Here is a 26353-nt window from a genome sequence, read left to right as displayed (position 1 = left end):
CGTTTCTGTACAGTTGTCTTGGAATGGGAGCTTGTTACCAAATTTCAGACACCCTTCCCACCCCCACAAGCAGTGCTTTCCATACACAGCAGAATGTTTTGAGCAGAATTTCCTAGTAGATGTTTCTGGTTAGTAACCAGACAATACCACAAAGTAATTTGCAAAAACATTCTGGAGAACAAGGAAGCCATTCAGGGTGAATGATGTGAATCACCAAGCTCACCCCATCTCACATGACTTCAGCAAGGACTGATTCCTGTTTTAAAAATAAAAAAAAACCCCAAGCCTCTTCTCCTTTGAATCAACAGCTTCTAGGAATGGTTCAGAACAATTCTAATCTGGAAGATGGATCCTGCATGTGGAGGAATCTTCCCCTGGAAAAACGTTTCTAATTGCTGGCAACTGCACAGCTCCCAGGAAGAGCAGCCAAGCTCTACTTGCTTGCAGAGTTCTGAGGAGCTGTTCAGACCACAGGGTGAGCAATCACAGAAGGATGGCATGACAACATTCCTGGTTGGGAAATATGACATTCAACTGGAAAAAGGAAACAATCCCAGAACTGTGGAACGTCCCACTTACCTCTGAGCAGCCACGGTCGCAGCTGCATCCAAAGCAAACTGTCTCATCACACTTTCCTCCAAGTATTTCTGTTCCCACTTGGTCATGTCAGCTTCCAGAGCAAGGATCCTCTCTTCCTTCTCACGCAGGAGCTCCATGAGCGCCGTGGCGTTGTACTCAGAGACATTGGCAGCCTGAGATGTGCCCTGACGCTGCTCCCCAGGAGGAAAAAAACAAACCAAACAAAAATAGAAGTCTCAGGATGCAGCTGTAAAGCTCAGGGTTGGCTGGTTTGCTTTTTGTCACTGGTTTGACACAAGAACCCCCACCAGAGGGAAATGCAGTGGCTTTATGCTGTGTTGGCAAGGCTAACAAGAAAATACCTGAGATGGAAAATACTCATCCCAAGGCTTTTTTTTTCCATGTGCAAAGCCCCAAATAAACATCCCAGAGCTGGACTGTGCTATACAGCACAGCCCTTCCATAATGCCTGATCTAACACAGACTGACTCCCAAGCAAGGCACTGACTAGTGTCATCCCTTCAAAAAAATACAGCCAAAATATTTTTAAAGCATTTGATTACTAAATTAATATGATCAGTGTATAGCTGGGACTGAAATAATTCAGTTGTAAAGCAAGATTTGGAAGGCAGGCAGTGTCCCCTTTCAGAGTAAGGAAGCGTGGAGATTTGTTCAGATAATAGCTCAGTGAACAAAAATTGCAGTTTTATATGGAAATCTCATGTGGGATTAGCAAGGTATTTGACTTAAAAAATAAAATAAATGGTTTCAAGGAATAGAAATCGGGCAGGATAACTATTTCATGCTGAGCTCAGAATTTTTAACCGTGACAGGAAAACAATTTTTTTGTGTTGACTCAGGCTCAATGTAAAAAGTTGTGGGGTTTAGAGTACCTGATCTTTCCAGAAGTGCAACAGAAAAGTTTATCAAATTATTGTAACGCCTGCTAAAAACCAATGCAAAACCCCAAGATTTAAATATCTATTCCTATGCTGAGATGGAAGCTAGGGGATAAAAGTAACCTGAAACTAAATGTGATTTAGAACACAGGCCTGCATTCTATTTCCAGTAAAATTCCTGACACCTGACAGTTCATCTGTATTTCACACAGGCTGAAGTAAATGCAATTCCTAACACACCTGCACAACCTACTTCTCATTCATTATTTTCACTGAAGAAGACTCATAAAAATGTTGCAATACAGTCTAGGTGAAACTCCCATCTATTTCCATCAACTCCATTTATAGAATTGGCTTTGCTAGTTTAGTCTTGTGTGCTTTTTTTAAATTCAAAAGGTTTTTGAAGGGCCAGTTGTTAGTGAATTTTATATAAAATCCCAAACTGTGAACAAGATTTTAAAAATAACTTCAAATAATAAAACCATGGTATTTAAAGGTAAAGCAGCATGTAGCTATGAGGCTATTTCTGCATCTTGTCACAGGATGGATCCCGTATTGCTCCTTATCTTAAGTCTCTTGTTGAAACAGAATTAAATCAGGTAAAAGCAATACAATGGCCAAGAAATCCATGAATCTAACTAGTGAGAAAGCAGTTTTTTTTAACAAAACAAGATAAAATCCACTGCCTTTCTGTTCTGTGTGGGGCAGGGTGCAACCCCCCAGGAGGCCAGGGGGTACCTGCTGCATGCGGAGAGATTCCAGCTCCCTCTCCAGCCGGGTGCGCAGCCGGTGCTCCAGCTGCTCCCTCTTCTCACACGCTGCCTGCAGCTGAACCAAGGCCTGCTGCATCTTCTCCACCTTCTCAACATAGACCTGCTTCTTTTTCAGCTGAAACAAAGAAAAGGCAACATAAACAATGAGAACAAATGAGTGAACTTTGAGCTTTTCCAGCAGCCAGGAAGAAGATGTCCAGGTGACTTCCAAGTGATGGGAGCCCATAGGAAAGATGGAGAGAAACTATTTACAGGAGCTTGGAGAGACAGGACACAGGGAATGGCTTCCCACTGCCACTATCCCATATCCCAGAGATAGATGGGACTTTGGGAGGAGTTCTCCCCTGTGAGGGTGGGCAGGCCCTGGCACAGGGTGCCCAGAGCAGCTGTGGCTGCCCCTGGATCCCTGGAAGTGCCCAAGGCCAGGCTGGACGGGGCTTGGAGCAGCCTGGAACAGTGGAAGGTGTCCCTATGGCAGAGGGTTGGAATTGGATGATCTTTAAGGTCCCTTCTAGTCCATTCCATGGCTCATCACTGCTGTCAGTGGGCTCCAGCCTCCTGCTCTGGACTGGACACTCAGGATGTTCCAACTCTGTCCCAGCTCTGCTTTCCCGCTGGGTGCATTTGTCCTTTCTGTCCTCAGTGACCCCATGGTAATGACGAGGAAACTGAGGAAATTATCTGTGGCAATGGACTAGAAAGGGCACCAGGGACTGAACCAGTGTTTGAGTGACTTGACACACGTTTCCAAGGTAACTGCAGCAGTGTTTAGAGCTGGTCCCCAAGTTGGGAACACTCCCAGTGCAATACTGATAAATTGCTGGCAGCATTTTTACAAGGTTAAGCAGAAACTGAATCAAAACTTGTAGCGTCCTATTGCAGTCTGATCACAACAAAATTACAGGCTCAAAGTACACACATGGCTCTCCCCATGCCAGGTTTTTATCCAGGTTTATCCCAGCACTCTGGACATTCTTCCTGGCCTGAGAGGTCCTGCTCTGTTCCTGCCACTGCCCTTCCATCCTCCTCCACTGTTCATCCTGCAAGCCAAGCTGCCACCCTGCCTCACAAGAAGCAACAAAAAGAGCCCCCCAGTAACTGTCTCAGGAAGGTTAATCCACAGTTCAGGCAGAACAAAAAACAAAGTAAAATATGACTTTAAAAAAAAAAAGAATAAAACATAGACAGCCCCTGGCTCTATTCAAATACAGGGAATACTGCACACCTCTGGGCATCATTTTCTGTTTAGGAAAAGACTAACAATTGGAATTAGCTGGCCCTAATGTGCAGCAAATCTGGGGCACTGCTTTTGTAGCTCTGATTGTCATAAACCCTGAGATACAAAAATAGCAGGAAGAAGGCAACTTTTCCCAACAGTCAGAGCCAAAGCTCTAGAAAAGCACCACAATGCAAAACACAGACTCCCTTATGTGAGTTCAAAGAGCTGCTCTACATCTTCATGGAAGAAAAGTCCACTGAGGGATATTAAAGACAAAAGACACCACTTTTGGCTCAGGAAGTCCTTCTTGGAAGCAGAAAGTATTCTGGGAAAGTATCAGCCCCATTCTGACAGTGCTCCCTAGGAATCTGCTCTCAGCTTCAGCAGACACAGGATACTTTGATCTCAACAACACGAGCGGTTCTTACATCGCACCTTTGTTCCAAAAAGCTCTTATCACACGTTTCTTATAAAATTTTCCCTTTTCTCACTCCTGTTCCTTCAGGCAATGCGAAGAGCAGAGACAGAAAAATCTCCCAACACTATTAATCCCAGACATAGTATCCTTTTCTTCTCTCCATAAAGTCAGCAGGCATCTAATCTCACAGCAGGAATGTTGCTGCCTTAGAGGATTTTCTCCAAGCAAGAATTTTATAATAAAAGTTACAATAAACAGTGAGCAATCCAGCCAAAGGACTTCCCACCAGTGCATGTACAGTAGAAAGGTATTTTTTTGCTTTGATTGCTCAAGATTTCAAACTTGTTTGGAATGGGAGGGATGAGAATATTTTAATGTAACTTAATAGTCTGCAGAAAATCAATAAATATGTTATAATTAATAAATCGTTTTATGCCAGATCATGGTACTTGATAAGACTGATTTAAGGTTTGTCAGATTCCACTAAAGTGTGGAGTTTAAAGTTTTAAACTTAGATTAACAGCAGCTCAATGAAGCCAAAAGTGATATAGGGTCAGCAGCAGAACTCAGAAATGAAGAGCACTCAGCATCTTGGGTTTTGACGTGGACAAGAGTGAGGAGCAAGTTGATAAACTCACTAGCAGTGAAATACCATGCATGGAGCTGAAAAATAATCTCTTCAAAACCATCTCTCCTCCCTCTCTCTTATACATAAAAGAAGTTAAGGATGAGGTGATGGACATTTGGTCTCATTACCTGCTACAAAGCATTTAAATTTCTGAGCAGTTTTTTAACACACAGGCAAAATCCTGCAAAAACAGCCACCAACAACATTTTACAATTTCACAATTAACAAACCTGAGTATGCATATGTGTGGATTAACATTCTGGCCTGAATTCAAAGAATACCAAGAGCCCAGCCAAAAAGCAGAATTAGGACACAGAAATTCCACTGAAACATTCACTTTGAACATGCTCCCATCAGCCAAACCTGCAGGTGAAAAGTTGCAACACAAGCTGTTGCCCAAGTTCCCAGCACTGCCTGCACACGCCTGACTCGGGCACCAGACCCAAAGTACAGGCACAGCTTGTTCAGTGGCTTTGCAGAAAGACAACTTTTTTTTTTTCTCCCTTCACAAGATGCACTTCTTCCAGCATCAGGAAGAATTAGGAATGTTGGAAGATTTAGGGCTGGTGTGTGTATTCTTTTCAACAGCTTAAAACCAGAATTAATTCACTAATTCCTCAAGTAATTTTCAGGTTTTTGGAAGCCAGGTGTTCAGTAAGCTTGAAAGGCATGGGATGTGCTCCAGACAGCTCAACTTTCCTAATGTCTTCTGCCAGAATTATCCTTCCTCTACAAGACAATCTCATTTCATGCACTTGCTGCTCTCAGTTAAGTCACTGCATATTCTGGCACTCATTTACTTCCACAGCTCTGCCACTCTGCTACTGCAAGTATTTGTGAGAAAAATTTACCTTTCTGTGAACCAGAATTCTCCAGAAGTGGTAGAAGGGAAATCTAAATCTCTACAGTTTTGGTTTTCATCTGTCTGACTGGATCTGAACTCTCAATGTAAAGGGGATCAGGAATGATTCTGCCAGGCACAGAGGGATTTCATTACCAGAAATCGAGAACATGATCTTGTTTTCCTAAGACAGGAATTGGAAACAATTTCCTGAGTATTGCCAGGGTGCTGAAGACATAACTAAGATGGGAAGAAGGAAAAAAGGCAGCATGCTGAGGCTTGTTCTTGGTCATTTGCCATGGATTCCCCACCCTCTCCCAGCAAAGAATCAAAACTGGCTGCTCAGTGCCAAGGGCCACATCAACATCTACCAGGGCAGGGATGGCATCAAAGGACACAGGAATTCTCTCCTCTGCATCAGGCCTTGCAGTGAACACGTGCTCTAGATAAGAGTTCATTCCTGAAGCTTTACAAGGATGCAGTCACGCCCTTTGGGATGTAATTTTAAATAAATTTGACAAGATAGTAATTTTCCTTTTGATGGTACAGCATTTAACTAAGAAGCAAGCTCATGTTCACATAATGTATCATAACTGCTTTGCCTCCAAGGGTGTTCTGAAAATACAGAACATTTTGTTAATGAGAATATCTTTATTTTAACACCTCTTTACGATGTAAGATCTCAAATAACCTCAGTGCATGTCTGGAAACACAGCAGGATGACTGTATCCATTCCCAGCATTTCCTGCAGCACGATTTTAATAATGTCCTTATCATCCCCAGGTCAATCTCTGACTGCTTTGGAAAATATCCTAACCAAGCATCAGAGGTCAGGCTATCATTTTATCAACAAAGTTTTCTAACTAAACCAATGTAAACAGGAGCAGTCACTCTCCAGTTGCCATTTACTACAAAATTTATGTAAATTCTGCAGCGGAACTGAGGACAAGAAAAATAAAGATGACCATGACTGGCCTGGGCTCCACAGAAATCCAGTGCACAAAGAGCAAAGCAATGCAGGGAATATCCCTGAAAGATTCCCTGGCTGCCTGATCAAGTATTTCCAGCTTTATTTAATTTCCCCTCTCCCTTGGCATGTACTTGCACAGTCTAAAATCAGTGGCCAAAGACAAAGTTCTCCTCTCAGAAAGTTATCCTCTCAGAGGATATTTGATTATTACTACAACTGCCCAGCACAAAGGGGATTAAAACATCCTATAAGCCATTCTAAAATCCTGTTCCTCATTTATTTAGGCTTTGACAAAACCATGCAATGCCTTTCAGGGACTCCAGGTGCTTGCAGAAGGAAAGCTCTGAGGAGGGCACAGAGGTTTCATGGAAAGGGAGCAGGGGCACACAGGAATGAGGAATTTTCACTCAGGTCACAAGGTACAAAGGAGGCTGCAACATCCTCCAACTGGAGCTGCCTGTGCAGGACAAACACAGCCCTGGACACAGCAGGTGAGGGGGAAGGATGTTCTTTTTGGAAAGAAATTCATTGCTTCCAGATGCGTTACTCAGCAAAGATTTTTTTTATTATTTTTTTTTTCCCTGGGAAAGAAGAGAAAACTTCCTGCAATGATTCAGAACTCTCCCAGGCATTTTGTCAAACCCAGCCATTACCCTCTTCATCTTGGACAGCTCCTATTTCAGCAAATTGGTAACACTCATCAGCATCTGCTTGTCTCCCACCCACTATTTCTGATGTCTTCAAAGTCCTTTGTTTAATATATTCAGGGTGTTTTCATAACATTCTGAGTTTATCCTAAAGCTGAATCCATTCAGATGCAGCTGAAAATGTGTTTCCCCACAAGAATTTGCCTGCTATGGCAGAAATGTAGTTAAAAAAAAAAAAAAAAAAAAGAAAAAAAAAGAGCCAGCAAGCACGTTTAAATCACCTCACCCTCTTGCAGTTGGAATATATTTCTCTAGGATGCCTTTGAACCCTCAGTTTGTTTGAATTCAGGCCCAACAAGGCGCCAGTGGCCTCAGCAAGAATTCCTGCTGAAACAATTTGGTAACACTATCCCCTTGCTAGGGAACAGTGTTTGTGGCATGGGAATGTCACAATGTTGTCGCCCCGTTTGTTTGTGTTAAAATAAAGTTCTAACTCTCAAAGCCACCTCTGGAAAATCACTAACAGGCAGAATATGTGAGACAGTGACATGGCAATAAAAAGGCAGCTCTGGCACAAGAATGCAGCTCATTAGAGGGAAACAGGCAAAACAGGGAGGTTTCTCTCCTCTGCACCCAATCCATCCAGGAATGACAAGCCATGCAAAAAGTGTCTCTTTTAAAAGCAACTCTTTGCTGAAAGCAGTATTAGGTACCTCTCAGAGTCTACGTGAAACAAAGCTGTGGAGACCAGGAGTATCTTTTTATAGACCCAGGGAAGTGACTGGAAAAAACTAGACCAGGCATCAAGGAGACAGCTCTCCTTTGGGTCTCCCCCCTACAAGCCAGAGCTCTGTTCTGAAAGTACCTCAGGCACAGCATAAAAAGTACAATAGATGTCAGTGGGAAATGTATTTTTGCATTTCCCCCCAGACAGAACTCTCAGTGTTATCAGAAATAACATTTCATATCATTTTTTCTCTCCACAGCTGCACAGTGAGAAATGAACGCAGTATCTCAGCTGGTATCTGCAACATGTGGAATTCATGTGGCTGACAGATCTTAGAACTTTTAAACAAAAGCAATTTTAGAAAAGATATTTCATTCAAACTTGTCCTCTCCCACCCATTAGAGAGGTCATCTTGTCTCCTCTTCCCACTGCAAGGTATGTGTGTGTGAGGATGGCAAAGAGCAGATCTTTTTATATCTACTTTATATTTTATCTATTATTTATATATATTATTTATTATATATATTATATTTTATATTTTTATATCTGCTTTTTATATAGTGCTTGTCACTATTCTTCAAAGCTGTCTCCTTGAGGCACTCGGTAAAAAAGTGGTTTGTAAAGCAGTGGAGCAATGGAGTACAAGTTACACTACTATAAAAAACCCACAAACCTTTCTTAAGTTGGAGTGTGGTCTTCCATGGTACAAATTAAATAAGGTAAGCAGAATTGACCAAGTTTGGGAGGAAAAAAAAGTAAAACCAGTAGCACTTGTAGCCTCTGCACTCAGCAGTTGTGGTTAGATAAAGTATTTGGCACCAAACTCCCTCCTGCAACATTCCAAGTCTGGTAAGGACTGGCAGCAAGTCAGCATTCACTCAGTGTCAGGTGGGTCAGGATGGTCCTCTCTGCAAAGCCAGCAGTTCTGGCCCTGGCCTAGAGCAAAGCCCAGCTTAACTGCTCCATCTGCTCCAGGCTCTCAAGGTGTATGTGAGCAGATGGGATTAAATCCTGTGTGACCAGCCACAACCCTGCTGCCATCACACTTGAGACCCTCACAGCAATCCACGCTCCAAAATGAGCAATATTTCATTGTTTTAGCTCCAAATATTATTCTCACTCTTTCTGACTGTGATACACATTTTTAAGCCAACATATGTTTTGCCTCAAATATGTTCAATTTATGTCAAATGTATTGCATGTAATGAAAATAATCTGAAGTTTTGATTTCAGAAACCACAGACCAATACTTCACTAGAAACAATTTTAGCAAGCTGCTGATTTATGCAAAACTGTGGAACATTTACTAAAGGGAAGAACAAAAATAGAGAAGTGAAAATAGGGGTTAATAACTGTGTATCTTTATGGGGAGTAGAGAAGTAGTGAAGTTTAAATATTATATATAAAACATATACATACTTAGCAATTCTGTTCATAGGCACATTTAAGTTTGCTTTAAATATTTATGATCACTCACTTTATTTTGCACTTTGCAGAAATAAACCCCACACTATCAAAAATTCTAATGGCAGTTTGTACTAAATTTGAAGAGCCATTTCATCCCTGCTAACAGGGAGAAACATTCCGTGAATGTCTGCTTTTGCATCCAACTGCTGATCATCCCTTTATCTCTCCTTTAACTTGGATGCTAAAATCCAGTATACATAAAAGCCCTCAAAGTTCCACAGGTATATTGACATTTTACAGATGGGTGGTTTTGTGCAGACTGGCAATTCAAGAAAATAATCTAAAGCTCCAATTCCAATGTAACATTTAAATTCATTTATGGTCATATATGGCTTATAGCTCTCCCTAGAATGGAAATGTTCTTTTTATAAAGGATCTGGTGCTTACAAGGCAAGGTCACTCTGCTTAACAGGAAGTCAAAATGGAAAGGGTAAAAAGAACAGCTGAAAACTTACATTACAGGATGCAACAACTGAAATATGCATCCCCCCTCAGGCCCTGAGCCAGAGTAACTGCCAAACCTGAGCCTAAGAAACTCCACCCTCTTTTGCAGGACCAGTTTGGAAATTCCTGACACTTACAGGGACTAACCTGGCCAGAATAAAGAAATCATCCACAAATTGTTCCTATCTCTTGGCCACTGAATGCCACTAACTCAGAATTGTGCTCCCAACCCCTCCTAAAGGTGCCCCGAGCTCTGAGCAGCTCCTTGGCCGCCTTTCTGAGTTACCAAACAGCCTGGGGATTGGAGAACTTTCCACACTTCAACGCTAATGAGGCAACAAATGCGTTATAATCCTAAGTATTTCATCAAAAAGCGATTTGGGAAACCTGCAAAAGTGACTCTTTACCATTTGTTTCCACTTATTCCCTCTCACCTCTAGGAAAAAGCAGAGTTAATTCCCCCTGCCTCACTGAGACACTTCCATATTTATCTACAGCAGGAAGGGTGGCACTTCCTGCACACCCTGGGATTCGAGCAAAGGTTGGATGCATGTGACCACAAGCCCTCATCAGATCATTTCACTCTGTGTCAGCCTGTGTGTGTGTTTTTAAGCTATCATGCAATTTAGGTGACTTATCCATTTCACTATTCTACCTAGGCAGAAATACTTTGTCACAGCACTGAACCAAATTCTTCCAGTAAAACAAGAGTAGTCTATTGAAAATAAAACATACAATTATTATTACCCCTCAAGGCTTCAACTTTAATGTGAGGGAGCCAAAATTAGTGCCTACACAGAGGTTCAACCCAGCCAAGTGCTGTGTGTGCTGGCCCAGCTGATCAGTGACTCCAAGCATTTTCCAGGGAAACCACGAGGATGTCCCATGTACTTGGGAGTTAGAGACAAATCAGACTTTTAAATAAGGTGCTGAAATTTGAATGAAAGCCAAAGAGCTCCAATACATTGCAGAATCAATGACAATAGTTTGAGAGCTAAAGAGAGCCATGTCACATGTGAATTACACTATAACCTAATGCTCCCTGTCCCCTGAGTGAGTGCAAGGCAGCCAAGCCAGGATAAAAGAGGTTATGATAGCAGGTAAACCCTCAAGAACCTCCCTAAATGAGCAGAGCAGGTCCAGGGGGGATCCAGAGGGACTGAGGGAAGGTTTCCATGAAGACATTTTCCATGAAGAGATCTTACATGAAGATCTTAATGAAAATTCAAGGACACCAGAGAGAGACACAGGAAGGTTCAGGGGAGAGATATTGAGACAAATCCAGAGCTCAGAGAAGAGCAGGCTAAAACTCAGAAATGAGCTACACCTGTACCTGGGAGAGGAGGATATTCACTTAGCATTTGATCATTCCTGTTCTGTTGGCACAATGAGATTCTGAAGGGAGAGAGAACTAAAAGCAGACGAGGGGAGGGTTTGAGGACTGTCTCTGAAGGCAGCAAAATTCAGGTGGACATAGGCACAGTGCCCAGCTGAGGGTGACGCTGAGTGCTGGCAGCCAGGGAGATGGCAGGGCTAGAGAACAAATCTGCAGTGAGGAAGTGTGCTTGGTCAGGAGATTTCCTCCTGAGACTCTCCATGGAGGAAGAGCAGGAGTAAAGGAAGCAGAGGCTGGAGTGGGAAATGGAGCCTTTGAGAGGAGAGCAGAAGGAGGGAGGAAAGGATGGACACCATGATGCAGAAGGGCACAAAGGTGAGAGCCACGAGTGGCAGGGACAAGGCTACAAAAGAAACTTGTGAAAGCTGCCCAACTAAGCAGCTCAAATGCATTATCCCCTCTTGGGAGGAAAGGGAGAGAAAACAACTAAGGTCATGCCCAGCTTATTAGAAATGCTGGGCACACATGGAGATCTGCACTGTCCCCACACCTGGCAAGGGGAAATGCAGCATTCATCTGATATTACTTGACAGTCCATCCAGATCTGGATTTCTGCCAAGTTCAGTAGGTTTCCAGGGCTGAGATTCCACTTCCAGCCCACTTTTACAAGTTGAAACAAAAAGAAAACAAAATATGGCTGCTTAGACAAAAGCATTTCCAAGAAAATAGAGATTTGTGGCTTATCTGTTTAGCTAGTCAACACAAAGCTAAGCCGATAGAAACAGCTTTGAAGAAAGCAGATTTCCTTATAAATTCCACAAGACAAACTCATTCCCACAGCCACTTTTGCTGGAACACAAGCCACTCTGGCTCCTCTCAGCATCCTTACCTCCTCCTCCAGTTTCACCACCTTGGCCTGAGCGTTGTTCAAGGCCTGGTCTCGGATCTCGATGTGTCTCCGCTGGTCCTCGTTGGTGGAGCGGGCAGCAGCCAGCTCTATTTCCAGTTTCTCTTTTTCCCGCTGTGTCTCCTTGTCTATGGATAAAAAAGTGATAGTTATCAATGCACAGCACTTGTCTCTGCCCAGTTTTCAGGAGCCTTTCACTCCAGAGGTAAAGGGAAGATTGCACTGGGACTTCTCACAAGAAAGAGAATGCAAATCTAACGCTAAGAGGGAAAATAAAAGGACATGGCTTTCAAGGAAGAGAAGGACCTGTAATCCTGAAAAACAAGTATGGTACCTTCAAGCAACCATGTGCCACAAAGATAGTGAGAAGGAATAGGAGGTGCATCACTCAGTACAGTTACTCAGGTAGTTTGCTGTGATTATGCAGATTGTTAGTGAAACTTGGCACCTCTTCACCTCTGAGCTTTCAGCAGTGGAAAACAAACTGAGTAATTTTAATATCTCAGGCTGGGGAGAGAGATAGCAGACTGGTGTTCCTGAAAAACTTGTATTCCTTTTTTTCCACACTGACCCTCCAAACTGGAAGGGGGTTCTGTCCCTTCTCAGAGGAACCCCCAGCAATATCTTCAGAGGAGTCAGAAAACAAATCAGCAGTGACAACTCCTCAGTCTTCCTCTATTGCCTGTAAAAATGATCCCCTGGGCCAGAAGTGAGGCACACACATCTGTTCTGTCCCTTCTCAGAGCAGATCTGCCACCCCAAGCACAGCAGCCCATCCTTTTCTGCTGCTCTCCAGGAAGAGCTGGATGCTTTTGGAGCAGCAATGCTGAGTGTTGCAGGAACAGTCACTGCCTTCATAAAAAAAATAGATAGGATAAAAATAATTGGAGAAATTATCACACAGGGGTGTGAGGCAAAGCCACAACACAGAGCTGATGTCCTCTGTGTATGTTGCCATTCCTAGCTCAAGCCAACCAGCTCCAAAGATAACATTAACCCACTTGCTGGAGACACAACCACAGAATACTCCCTGGAGTGATCTACACCCAGCACTGATGACACCAGAGAAACTGCATTCCAGAAACCAATATCCCACGACAAAGGAATGAGGACAAGGAGTGGAAGGCTTGAAAAACAGGAACGAGGTGCTGGGTGTTAGGACAGACTGCATATGGAGTACACAGGCCCATTTGTGCAAGCATGTGCATAACTATATTTACAGGACCACAATTACTCCCTTTCTTCTGCCAGCAAAGAGCCAGGAGCAAAGCTTTAGCAACACAGAGTAGCTAAAGATTCCCTTCTGCCAGGGAATCAACACAGCCCACACACAGGTTGCAAAACAAACCTGTCCACCAACAGCACCCAGAGCTCTGCAGAGCAAGCCCTGACTGCAGCTCAGAGCCAGCCCAGGACATAAGGACAAATGTCATCACCTGCTTAATTTTTTTGCTCATCTTTTCCCAGCATTTCTCCTCCACCCAGGAATGAGTTGCTGCCAGTGTGAGCACATTAAACTGTACTGCAGAGACTGAGCTGCATTGAGACAGGGTGGCATTATGCCAGCAGGTATCAGTCAGTGCTACCAGGCTGTTTGTTAATCTGGAAATGCTTGCAGAGAGGCTTTTGGAGGTTTTGTTGGAGACTTTTCTCCAAATGAGAACTGCTTCATTGACAAGTGCCTGCAGCACCCCTAGAAATGCTGGGACTGATGAAATGCAGCACCGTGGCTTCCATGTTCATCCAAAAGGAGAGGCCCCACAGCTTTGACCCCTCAATTTTTCTGGGTGCACCTATGAACCTCAGTGTCCACTCAGAAGGAGAGACTAAACTCCCAGACTTCCCAGTACCACCAGGGAATTTGGAATTCACTCTCTGACAGCCATTTGCTTGCAAGGCAAACCACAAGGAATAAGCTAAAGATGACATAAGAGAGGAACACCAGAATCTGTCAGGGTAGCTGCAGTGTCTGTTACACCACAGGAAAAACTCTGTTTTGCAATTTTATTGCACTACCTTTTTATATAACAATTGGAGAAAAGTGAGCATTGTCAGAAGGGTGGAGCACACTGTGGGATGAGAGAAAAGTTGGCTTGGCACCGTCGGCCTCAAGACATTTCAGAACAAAGGAAAAGCAGCATTTCACACCCGTCATTTTGGTTTGCCTTGTGATAAATCCACTGCTGTGGACAGAATTCCTGATCCTCACCCAGCCCAGCAGACTGCAGGAGTGTTCATCTCCTTTATTTTTGCTGAACAGGATAGGGCAGTGACAAATTAAAGAGCAAGGAGATAGGAGACCTACCAGGCTCCTCTCCTACTGGCCTTGACTCGTGCCAGGACTCCTGTCAGCTTGGGAAGGTTTAATTTCAAAGCTTTCAAGGAATAAAATAAGTGGATAAAATATGTAAATTATGGGGTAAACACTAATTTTACAGTTTAACTGCAAATTACCTTTGCTCAAAAATCTCTAATAAATCCCATCATATGGGCTTTCCATACAGACAGAAAAAGAATTCTTGAATCCCTCCTCCTTTCTCCACTGCCAGTTTTGGACTGCCACTGCCCTGATTTCTGTGCTGATAATTAACCTGCTGCACTGTCCTCCTTCCCAGGGTGACTGGAGCTTTCCACTGACCCATATTGGCTGTGTGACTCACTTTGTGCAAAGAGCTGGGAGATGGTTTTCCGATTGTCTTCAGACCCCTCAAACTCCTTCTCTGCCAGCTGCTTGTTGGCTGTCTCCATGCGTTCTGCAAAAATATTCAATGAAACCAAATTAAATAATTTAAAACTCCCAAACATTAAGTTTTATCTGCTCAGGGCATTCCTGATGCTGGGGGAATGGATCTCTTAATTCCAAAGCCTATCGGAAGTTGACGCTCACTCTTGAAATGTTTCTAATTATGTCCTTAAGGAAATACACTCAATGAGACAAAGCAGGTTAAAGTTCCAAAGAAATTATTTTAAGCATTTATAACACAGAAGTTTATTTTTTCAATTTATACCTTTATTTTTTTCCACACAAATAAATCCTACCATGCAATTAAAAGATCTCTTATAATTTTCCACTAAGTCTTAACAGAAGATTAGTGTTGTCCAATTACCTGACTTGAGGGAATAGTGTAAAATCCTAAAAACAGCTTAACAGCTCTGCTGCTTCAAGCTGCTAGAAATCTGTGTCAGTCTGTGAAAATGAGAATGAAATGTTTATGCTGTGGTTTATTAGGAATAAGATAATTTAATGCAGGCCTTTGTGTACAGTACTAGGAAATGTATGGCTTTACCTCCTGGATGCAAAACAATTTCTGGGGGTCTTAGTAAAAGACATGAGGCAGCAAGAGCATGCAGGACAATCAGAAGGCTTTCTTAAAAAAATTAAACTTACAGTTTAAACAACTGTTTGTGCACCTTCAAAAATCTCAAATTGCAGATGTTTTCCACCTTTCAAACTAATGCTTAAACTTTTACCTCTGGTAAGGTCAAATACCACTCAACACCACTCTGCTGCCAGCCGTGGTGCTGCCTCAGCCTCTTAGCAAGAACCAGACACCAATAACATCTCACTCTGGAAAAGGAAGGGAGATCCAAAAAAACAGATGCCTACATTGATAAGGAATGACAAGACCTTCAGGAAGAACAGACACTCTGCAGTTTGTATGTCAGTGCAAAAAGGGTCACTGGACAGGAAATAAAGTGAACGTGCCTGGTGTGGGATTAGGCAGTCAGCAAAACCTCTTTCCATTCATGTAAACTGAACAAATTGTACAAATTGTCTCTAGGATATAAGACATGAGAGAATTCCAGGCCTGCATCTGGTTTATGGTATTTGGCTTATCACATGTTTCTTGTCAATGAGAAACAGGCTGGAAATGAAAGACTACAGCCCTCTCCTAAACCTGTCTTTTCCATTCTTCCAGCAAGTGCTTAAAATCTCTTGACTACTGAATGCACCTGAGTATCCTGTCATATTCCAGTCGTGTCAGACACTGAATTCTTCAGCAAAACCCTCTCCCACCAAGTAAGCATAACAATAAAAAGCCCCAGCACTGAAGAACAGAAGTTTTACTTCATTTACCTCTTAGATCCCTGTTGAAATCATGAAGCCTACGAATTTCTCCTTCCAGTTTGTTTCTCATGGCCTTTTCCAGGGCATCCCGCTTAGAGGATGATTTCTCCAGGTTTTTGTATGCCTCTGAAACTTGCTGAATTTCTGTTTCCAGCTGCAGTGGAAGCAAAAACAAGCACTTACTATTTCTCACTAACAAATTGTATTGTCTCAGACAGGAGATTACTTTGTCTCAAGTGTTCTTTATTGAGGGAAACCTACACTTGTACATTAAGTAAAAGAAAGTCTCAGGTCCATGATGAATCCCTTTTAGAAAAAAATACCAGTGGCTGAATAATTTTGCAGTAAAATATGCTTTATCCTTCCTTTTAGCCTTCAGTGTAAAGCTTCTTTGATCATCCAGAGCAGGAGATTCTCTCCTAACTCTCCTTGTTGGCCATGGTTTGCTATGGAAGTGTGGATCCACACCACAGCAAATCCCATCAGCACTGTCTACAGCAAGTGATCAACAGGGAGGTGGAGGGAAGTGCATTTGTATCCTTCTGTCATTATCAGGAAGCTGTCAAACAATCCTTTCAAGTATTTCCTGGCCAGAAACCTTCCCCAAAAATACAACTAAATGAACATATGCCCCTGGTTAGAGGTAACATGAGGAATAATGAGCATGGAAAGCCACACTGGTCACCTGGACGCAAAGACAAGCAGCCACACATTTTTCTGACCTCAAACACTGCTCAGTGCAAAGAGCACAGCAAGGTCCACGAAGTCCAACACTGCTAAGTAGCATCAGCCTTTCCACAGCTGCAAGGCAAAAGCAAAGCTGACCTTCTGTCCAGCTTTAGACCACTGGTCATCAAGAAGTTATTTCTTTGAGGCAGCATGAAAATACCTCCACACATGCACGTTAATGATGGGTCTCACTGGGGTATTTTCTCTTAAATGTCTTAGCATCATTTACTCAGCTGGGTCCAAATCAAGACATTAAGTTTTCATGGAAATTGTGTGGTGTTGAGAGAAGGACAAAAGGAGTCTTAATCCCAGTCCTGCAGTCCAAATGTCTTTAGTGTAGGCACAGCAGCACTACTTGCCCTGCACACTGTGGTGCCAACCAGTTTTGTAGCCATGTCCCCTGTGCTTCCTTGAGTGGCTGTGGTCTCATGCCATCCCAAACAGGCCCTTTCTGCAGCTCTGAAGTTTTTTTGAGAAAATGAAACCTGCTGCTATCCTGGACAAGCCTTAACTTAACCAAGCAGCTCTTCAGCAGCTGAGGAGGACGTGCTTCTGAGCACAGTCAATGAACTGTTAGCAGAAAACTGAAGGCTTTGATTCCATCTTCTGCCAAAATTAAGCTGATGCCCAAAGGCACAGGACACAGACTAACCAATCTGCATACAAAAGACTCTAAAGTACATAATCAATCCCTTCAGCAAAGGAATCCAACAGTTGCAGATTAAATGATTAAATTAGGGACTAGACCAGAGACAGGAGAATGCCTGAACTCCACAACCACCCACCTTCTGCAGCCGGGCCACTTTCTCATAGCACCCATCCAGCTCCTGTCGTAGGGACCGGTTCTCCTCTGACAGGATTTCCACCATTTGCTGGGCCCTGGAAACGATGGCAAAAGGATCTACTTGCATCTGCTGGTAGGGAGAAGGGATCTGCTGGGCCCGGGGCATCACGGAGTAGGAGTCGCCTTGCTGCTGCTGCGGGCCTAGGAAGGGCTGGCATAGTCGGTACAGATCTCCCTGATGGACTGGGTTGGACAAGAAAGGCTGCTGGGTCCGTGGCAGAACGCCAGGATCTGCCTGGCTGGGAGTCAGAGGTTGCTGGTGCTGGGAAGGGGACAGCCTAGAGGGTGGCGGAGACTGCAGCAAAGTCAAAGATCCCAGGGATGTCAAGGAAGAAGTTGGGCTGTGGTGGTGAGGCGGTCTCTGTTGTAACTGCAGCTGCACATCTGGGTTCTGCCTGGAAAACAGAGAGCACAGGCTCCATCACAGACATGCAGAGGAAGATGCACAAACCCAGGGACAAGGTGTGTAGCTCCTGTGAATAGGTCTTCCCATATAAAAGACTCAAGTGAGTCTTTATCCCATTTTACAACTCTGTTTTTAAAAAGCATTTCAAAATCAAATCTTTAGCAGAAATTTATTCTACAGGCACAAAGGTGTTTCCTCTTGAGACTATTTTTTACAGAAATACATCAACAACTACTGGCCAAAATTATTTTTCTAACTTTTCTCCACACTTTTTGGATAAAACTGCTCAACTAAGGAAGGACTGCTATGAATGGGCTCTTTTGTTCTGGCCTTAAATCCATTAAGTGCCATCTGTCATCAAGAAAACAATTAATTTTCTTCTGCAAATCAGGATAGAGAGTTAAAAGCATTGGCTAAGCTTGATGCTAGTATTCCAGCACCACTGATCTGAGCTTTCTGAAATATCAACCAACAAACTGCAGCCTGCTTAAATGAGACAAAGGATCTGAAAACCAACCCAAGAATCAGAAGCAGCATTTTCATTCCAACCTACCCTGTCCTATGCAGTAGGTGTGTTTACTGCTCCTAACAATAACCTCTGCAAGCTATCAGAGACACATCTAACAATCTATAACATGCCTGAGTCCATCACAGAGATAAATCCAAGCTACACCCTCTCACATTTCCCAGGCTCTGGAGATCCCCAGCTCAACTCCTGCTGCATTAGCCAAATAAGAAATCTTTCTGAGAAGACTGTGTGGATTTATCATGCTTGGATGACCTCAGGAGGCAGGATTTGCTTTCTCCTCCAGAAACATTCAACCTTTAACTTCTCTGGATGTTCTTTATTCTAACAACTGAAGTCTCTCCCTCTCCATGCTGCAGCCAGTCTCTTCTTGAGCAAAGAGCTCAGCCCAGAGCAGACCCAGCCTGGCAGTTCAGCGTGTCCTGAAACACTCCTGCTGCTCTGACAAAATTTCCCACCCTTTGGGATACAGTTCAGCCCTGCAGCTGGAAAAGCACACACTGTTGTTCCACCTGGCCAGAGCTGCTCCAGAATACCCCCCTGGCTGCCTGTGCTCCCAGGAGGGACTCCTGCCCTGCAGAGGATGGACAAGGCAGCTCACAGCATTCCCACAGCACCAGGAGCCTTGGAGGAACTGACAACAGTGAGCAGGAAGCTGAGCTGGGAACTAAGGGGTTACACAAAACACTTCAAGTGCAAACATTCATAACCATCCTTCCTGTTCTCCAAGAAAGGAGGAATCACTCCTCATACCCACCACTCACATCTGGGCATTACTCACATCTGGCAGCAGCACAGGGGAGTTCAGCAGCTCTCAGCCCAGCACAGGGTTCACTATTTCAGCATTATGCCCCTCATGTCTCATTGCCCTGCTTCCCAGCAGAGAAACCTCCAAGCTCCCACTCAAAATTTTTAATGAAGAAAAAAATCTAGTCTTTGTTAACTAAGACAAAACAAAGAATCACTGCTCTAGCTACTGTTTCTCTCCATCTCACATTCAGGTGACTGTGATCCCTGCCAGCAGCATCATTTCAGGAGCTGTATTTCCCCAGAAACGATCATTTGCAGCATGAGGATTTCAGGGGTCATGCTGAAGAGTTATGTGCAATTAATTTCCTCAGGAATGTTCAGCTTAGTAGCAGCAATTTGGTTCTTCTCCTCCCAGGGGGGCAGCTCTACTTATTGTTGCATTGATTTCATTAACTTCATTTGCCAGTTCTCATAATGAAGAATGAGGCAAAACCATCACAGGCCATGCTCAAGGTCACCTGGTTTGTCTCAGGTGGTTTCCAGCTGCTTTGTTAGCTCACCCAGTTGTGTGCAGAGTTAAAACTTTACATCCTCACAAGCCACTCATCTCCCTGAGTTTATTCTTTACCTATCTCCACAGCTCTGCTTTGATGCTGCAATCAATTAGGGAATAACCTTGCTGTGACATTTCATCTGTGATGACCTACAGAGTTAGATCAAATAGAAATACGTTGCCAGTCTGCCTCATGGATGCAATAAAAAAAAAAACAATTTTCAACCTAGAAAACACTGTTTTCCAGTCTGAAAACAACCTGGAGCAGTTACTCAGGGAGACTGGTCTCAGTGAGTTAATCTTATAAGCCTAATGAGGATGACTTAGATGCCAGTGTTAACAATTTGAGCTATTTGACTAAAAACATCTTGTTATTCTATCAACAGAGATCCAGTGACAGAACCTTGTCATCCTGAGCACCAATGAAAGGAACAAAATGATGGACAAAGAAACACAACAGCAGCACTTTTAATTCTGAAGGGCCAGTCAAACTGACATGCCTTGTAATGATGCTTTTTTTTAAAAACCTATTGTAAAGAACAACTCTAGGAGATCGTGGCTGAGTATTTCTAAACAGGATACATTTCCAAGAATTCCAGCATCTTGGCACTTGCATCCAAAGCCTCTCATAATCTTGAAATGATACCAATCTTGTGGGCTCTAGCTAGAACATGAGAGCTTGGAGCCTCTAGTCCTGTGGCATTACCAACAGCATTAGGGCTTCCAAAATGTCACAAATGCATTTATATTCCCAACAGAATAGCACCGCTGGGTTAATACATCCTGCCTTGAAAAAAAAAATTTAAAAATCCTAACCTCACAGTAACCTCACAGTGACACCAGATTTTTTTAAGATCTTGCATGCCAACTTTTACATACACATTCAAAGAACTTTTTAGCATCCCCGCTAACAATTTTGTCTTATAAAATACTTGCATACATTTTGTGGGTACAAAATAACTGGCTCTGGGATTTTTTTATATTAACAAGAGAAGTGAAGGATTTATTTCTCTGGTAAAGCAATTTTGGGCTGAGAAAGTCAGAAAGATAAATGAACACAATTTGGATTTTTCAAGATTTTTATGCTACACTGCAAAATGTAAAGGTAAAAATTACTATTGGTGTAACAGTATTGCTGATAAAATGGTAGCAGAAAATTCCCTCTATGAGAGAATGAGTCCTCAGGTAACCCTGCAATAGTAATCACAATTTTATCTGAACCAACCACTTAAGAAAAAATGTAGACTCTCAAAGCACATATACAACAAAATTACACAATCTCCTTCCATTTGCCTCAGTGTCACAGAGAGCTAAATAAACCAAATGCAAGGAAAAAAAAAACAACAACAAAAACTCAAAGCAATTACCCCCACAAGTATTTGGGTCTGAAAGCATAACTTTAAGGGCCACTTCTCTGTGCACCACGCAGGAATTTCTGCTCCCTGGCATGGACCAGAGGAACACTCCACACAGGCCAAGTACAAACCTGGATTTATGGCTCTGCAGCTACAAGGGTCAGCTCAGCTTTTCAGGCAGGAAGACAGAGCCAGGGACTCAGGGCAGCTCTGCAGCATCAGGGGTGCTCAGGCTGCCAGGACAGAGGGTCACACACAAGGTCTGTGGGCAGAGCAGCACGGTGGGGAAGGCACAAGAACGAAGGGATCAGGAAAGGTCTCTGGCTCGTTAAGGTGGTTTTTTTTTTAATGCCTTCCCAGCTTCTCCTGCCTGTTTGGTGTTCAAGAAGCTCCAGTTCCCCTCTCTTCCCCAGCCCTTCTGCACAAACCAGGAAATGCTGACTGCGGGAGGGAGCAGGCTCCACTCCATTACACAGCCGAAATCAAACCCAGGAATTTTTGTTCTGCTGCCCAGTCACACCTGATTAGCCCCCACTTTGATGGTGCTCAGGGGAACGCAGTGCACAGAGTGATTTACTAATTATGGGACAAATTCTGTAGACCTCAAAAACTTTCTGTGAAGTCAATGGGATTAATCACCACAGCAGGAGTTCAGTCATTTGGGCTCCAGACAGAGGATGGCGCTTGAATCAGAGAGACAAGGAGCTTCCCCTGCACCCAAACCTGCATCAGACAGGGGCTGCCTCTGCACCCAAAAATGCATCAGACAGGAGCTTCCTCTGCACCCAAACCTGCATCAGACAGGGGCTGCCTCTGCACCCAGACCTGCATCAGACAGGGGCTGCCTCTGCACCCAGACCTGCATCAGACAGGAGCTTCCCCTGCACCCAAACCTGCATCAGACAGGGGCTGCCTCTGCACCCAGACCTGCATCAGACAGGAGCTTCCCCTGCACCCAAACCTGCATCAGACAGGGGCTGCCTCTGCACCCAGACCTGCATCAGACAGGAGCTGCCTCTGCACCCAGACCTGCATCAGACAGGGGCTGCCTCTGCACCCAGACCTGCATCAGACAGGGGCTGCCTCTGCACCCAGACCTGCTCCAGCTGTCACTGTGCTGCCACAGGAGCCCCTGCAGCCCCCAGGACACGGAGCCCAAGGCACCCGTGCTCTGCTCTGGAACTGGAGGGTTCTTTTCACCACCAATGCTAAAGTGCAGTTGAGGTATTAGGGAGAGAACTCGACTCCGGAGCTTTCACATGCGGCCAGCCCTCTTCTAAATTTTCTTTAAAATTTCCAAATAACAGCAGAGATGCCTCCGGCATGCCCGGCATTTACATTAAACCAACATCATTACCAACATACACTGTTCCCAAACTTTACACCGCCCAGGAGCAGGTGAGGCAAACTGTTTGCAGACTGGTTTAAACTTACCACACAGCCCATTCCTTTCCCAGACTGGGGAGGGTGAAGCATGAGAATGCTGTGAATTCCCCAATGTTTATCTTGCTCAACGAGTTTTATTTAACCGCATCATTAGGTCACCCTCAAATTCCCCCGAACAATGAGGGGAAAAACCCGCAGAAAAGGGTGTGGCTTCGGCAGCAGAGAGAAGGGGCTTTGTTTCCTTGACGCACAGTTCAAAAAATGCACACATTTACCAATCCAAATGAATCCCGATCGACGGCGCAGGAAAACGGGAGACTGCAAGGACACTCCTGGTGCGAGGCAAAGGCTCTCCCCGGAGCTGCTTGCCTTTAAAATCCCTACACCATCACCCAGCTGCACCTTTAGCAACACAGAAGGTTTCTTGTCTAAATGACAGTTTCTCTTAAAGCGTGGGGGAGAGGGAGGGGAATAGAGGACCCGTTCCCTTCCTTTGCTACGCTGCTCTGTAATTTATGGATTAGTCTTGCAATTGTTCTACTGCTCCAGCATTTGCTTGCAAAGGAAACCTCTCCTCTGCGCAGCTATTTAGGTTAAAAAGTAACCTCATTAGATTCCCAGTGCTTTGAAGACAAATTTCAGTTGCTTCCCCTACTGGAAACCTTGCCAGCTGAACCTTTCTCCTCCCCCTCCTTCCCCCCACCATGTTCTTTCAAAGCAGCCAGGATCCATCCAATACAGACAAAAATCACCCTGTCTAGAGGAGCTGACTGCTGGCGTGTTTTCAAATACCTCTCCCTTGAACAGCAAGCAGGCTACGTCTCACTGCATATAATATAAGGAGTATTTCTGATGCAGCAGAACCACTGAGGAGCTGTTTCTCTGTCCCATGTGCACAGAGGTTTGAGGCCTTTGAATTTGCAAAAACATTTGCAATGAGCTTCTACAATCATTACCCCCCCTAAACCCTTTACTTCCCCTTTTCCTGGCCTCTTTATTATTTATTTAGCCAGATCAAAGGGCCTTTTCATCAGGCTTGTATGCTGCTGAAGTCATTTCAGATCACAAACAATGGTGGACAAACTCTGAAAATAGCTCCTCATAGGGCTAGGAAGGTTCTGGGCAGATTCAAACTCCCTAAAGCTCGGACTCTGCTCCCAAATACTGACTGGTTTCTTCATGAGCCCCTCAAAATGTGCAAACACAAATTCACAGAGACCTCTCTCCATTTACATCCTCCCCTTGCTCCTCTGAATTACCCTTTTAGCTCCAAAATGAGGCCAAAATCGTCACACCGGGTACCACCTGGTGTGAGGCGGAGATGAGGCAGTATGGGAACAGGTAAAGTAAAACTGCGGTTTTAGCCCACCTTAAAAAACTTCATCTTCCCACATGGACATCAGTGTTTGGCTCAAGCCAAATCCAGCTCCTTATCTAGAGGGAACCAGAACAGGCTGAGATTTCAAACGATGCAAGAAAAATGAGCAAATGCTGAACAAGCAAGTCTGGGATGAGGCACAAAGCATACTCCATTTTCCTCTCCTAAACTTCAATCCACTGAAAATAAAATCTTAACAATTCTACAGGAAGCTCAGAGGTGATTTTTGCTACCTGCACCATTATTGCTCTCCTTCACTTTCTCCTTTCCTATGTGATGCAGTTTTAAAAAAAAAATTTTGTCTGGCAGATGTAATTAAAGAACAACTTAAGCCTTGCAATAAGTAACTAACTACAAGTTTCTACAATGAATCACACCATAACTTCAGCTTTTGTAGCACAGCTTTTGTGAGGCTCTGGAGCCTCAGCATTAAATTTCCCCATACCATAAAATCAAGTTGGCTCGTTTAGGGTTTTTTTTGGGTTTTTTTTTTTGGTAGAAAAGCATCAGGCCTCTCTAGGCAGCTACTGAAGCAGGTACCAGTCCTTCCAGACAGTCTGCAGCTAAACACAACATGTCATCTCACGAATGAAGATGGGGTCTTTGCTGAGGGAAAACCTGCCTCAGGACTGAAGGCGATGGACTGAGTTTTATATTGTCATTCCCTACGTGGCTGTCACGGGGTTTGTTTGAAGGTCTCGCTTACCTGACTGAGCCATACTCAGGGGGATGCTGATACCTCATCATAGGCCCATCAGATCGTCCCTGCTGGCTCATGCGATGGTCACTATAGAAATGCCCCGAGTCCTGGGGTTTGCAGTTCATAGACGGGGTGGACATGTTTTTGTAAGGATACTCAGGGGGAGGCCCCCGCTGCTCCATTCCTTTCATGCTGGGCTGGGAAGGGGGCTGCACCGAGTTCTTGTAGAACTCATTGGAGCCAGAATTTTTGTAAGGGTCGCTGGACTGCTGGGGAGAGAGCGGGGACAGCGGGGAGAGCGGCGCGCTCGTGACGGGCGCGTGGGCCTTGACCCCGCTGGTGGCCAGGGACAGCTGCATCAGCCTCTCGCTCAGGGAGCGCACGTGGCCTTGCTTCAGGTCCTTCAGTCCTTCGTCCTGGTGCACCTTCCCCGGGCTCACCCGCTGCACCGTGGGCCTCCCTTCAGTCCTCATCTTCTGGTTGGTGACGCCCGTGACGTAGAAGGCGGCCCCGACGCTGGCGTGCGGCTGGCCCCGGAAATACTGCGACTGCACCTTGGCCTCCTCGTAGGTCGGGAGGTCCTCGCTGTTCTGGAGCCGCGGCGAGAGCTGCTTCTCCATGATGCTGTTGTCCACCTGTATCTCCTGGCCCTGGGGCTCCTGGCGGGCAGCATGAGTTACGAGCTGGTGGTCCTGGGAGCTCAGCCCTTCGTTCTGAGAGGCCGGGCTGCCGGTGCTGCTGAAAGGGGGGGCATTCCCTGTGGCTTGCTGGTGTAAGGCGAGAAGGTTGCGGTTGTCATTTGGGTTCCCGTATCGGAGCTGCTCCTGCAGCAGGCGCTGTAAAACTGTCGTAGCTGCTTGTTCTTCTGAATTCCTCATCTCAAACTGTGGTGCCTTTTGGGTGGAATGTAAAAGCTGCCCTTGACCTGAGGAAAGGAGACACGGTTATTAGCGCCTGAGTGGATCCAGGGAGAGATATTCAGGAGCCAGGGCTTGAAATACAGAAAAAAAGCAGGTTAGATTACCAAAGGTTCCCATAACAATGGGGGTCATCAAGGCCCTTGACCTAAGAAGGACTTGCATGCCCGGGGGGCAAAGCCTCAGAAAGGTGATGAAAGGTGACTTGAAAGTTTATAGGCAAATCAATCGACTGCAAGCTGTAGGGATGCATGCCAAATACCTCAGACAGCATCTGGGCAAAAAGGAGACGTGGAATTCACAAAATGATGAAACCTGTTTGCTTTATGCTTAGAGTTACCAACAGTGAAATACACTTCCCATATTTGTAGGCAGACAAGGATTGAAGTGTGAAATCAGCAACTCCTCGGTTTTAAGGGAAAGAATAAAAAAACGTCAAAGAGGCCCATTGAGATAGCATATGGTTCAAAAGAAGTAAAGAAATCTCTCAGCTTAGATAAAGCAATTCATGAATACCTAGTTAGCAAGCAGGTTTTCGGAGTTATTAAATGCCCAGAGTGAGATCAGCACCTCTTCTCCCTGCTGCAGAAAACCCCAGGCATGGTGCAAGTGAGGACTCAGGAACTTCCTGCTATACAAAGGCAACCAAATCCTCACACATCTAAATATCCTCAGCGGAATGCATGCAAATGCAAGGGGAGGAAAAAGACTTGTCTGATCTAAGGAACAGAAAAAGACCTCCGAGTGGCAGGAAAAAACACTGCGTCCCAACGAGAGACACACAAAGAGCCAATGTCAGGCACATCCTAAGTACAGATTAAGCCAGTGACCAACAGAAATTACATTTTGCTCAGTCTCCCAGCAGAGTCCAGACTGTGTCATGGA

At 44.5% G+C, this 26353-nt stretch overlaps 1 protein-coding gene across 6 annotated transcripts in view; it reads right to left on the bottom strand.

Moving 5' to 3' along the window:
• Nucleotides 1-26353, bottom strand: part of AMOT (angiomotin) — a 60984-nt gene that overhangs the window by 8199 nt on the left and 26432 nt on the right. For all 6 annotated transcript variants that reach the window (XM_086850157.1, XM_086850156.1, XM_086850155.1 and 3 more), the window contains 7 exons: nucleotides 24558-25476; nucleotides 17439-17892; nucleotides 15934-16078; nucleotides 14516-14608; nucleotides 11838-11983; nucleotides 2217-2366; nucleotides 580-770 (listed from right to left, as the gene is read on the bottom strand). In XM_086850157.1, coding sequence (XP_086706283.1) covers nucleotides 580-770; nucleotides 2217-2366; nucleotides 11838-11983; nucleotides 14516-14608; nucleotides 15934-16078; nucleotides 17439-17892; nucleotides 24558-25429 — 2051 coding nt within the window. In that variant the 5' untranslated portion in view covers nucleotides 25430-25476. The remainder of the gene's footprint in view (nucleotides 1-579; nucleotides 771-2216; nucleotides 2367-11837; nucleotides 11984-14515; nucleotides 14609-15933; nucleotides 16079-17438; nucleotides 17893-24557; nucleotides 25477-26353) is intronic.

This window comes from Cyanistes caeruleus, chromosome 14, assembly GCF_971803275.1.
Source record: "Cyanistes caeruleus chromosome 14, bCyaCae1.hap1.1, whole genome shotgun sequence".
In the NCBI taxonomy this organism is placed as follows: Eukaryota; Metazoa; Chordata; class Aves; order Passeriformes; family Paridae; genus Cyanistes; species Cyanistes caeruleus.
The sequence above is the reverse complement of the archived record's forward strand: the minus strand, read 5'-3'. Positions and strand labels throughout refer to the sequence as shown.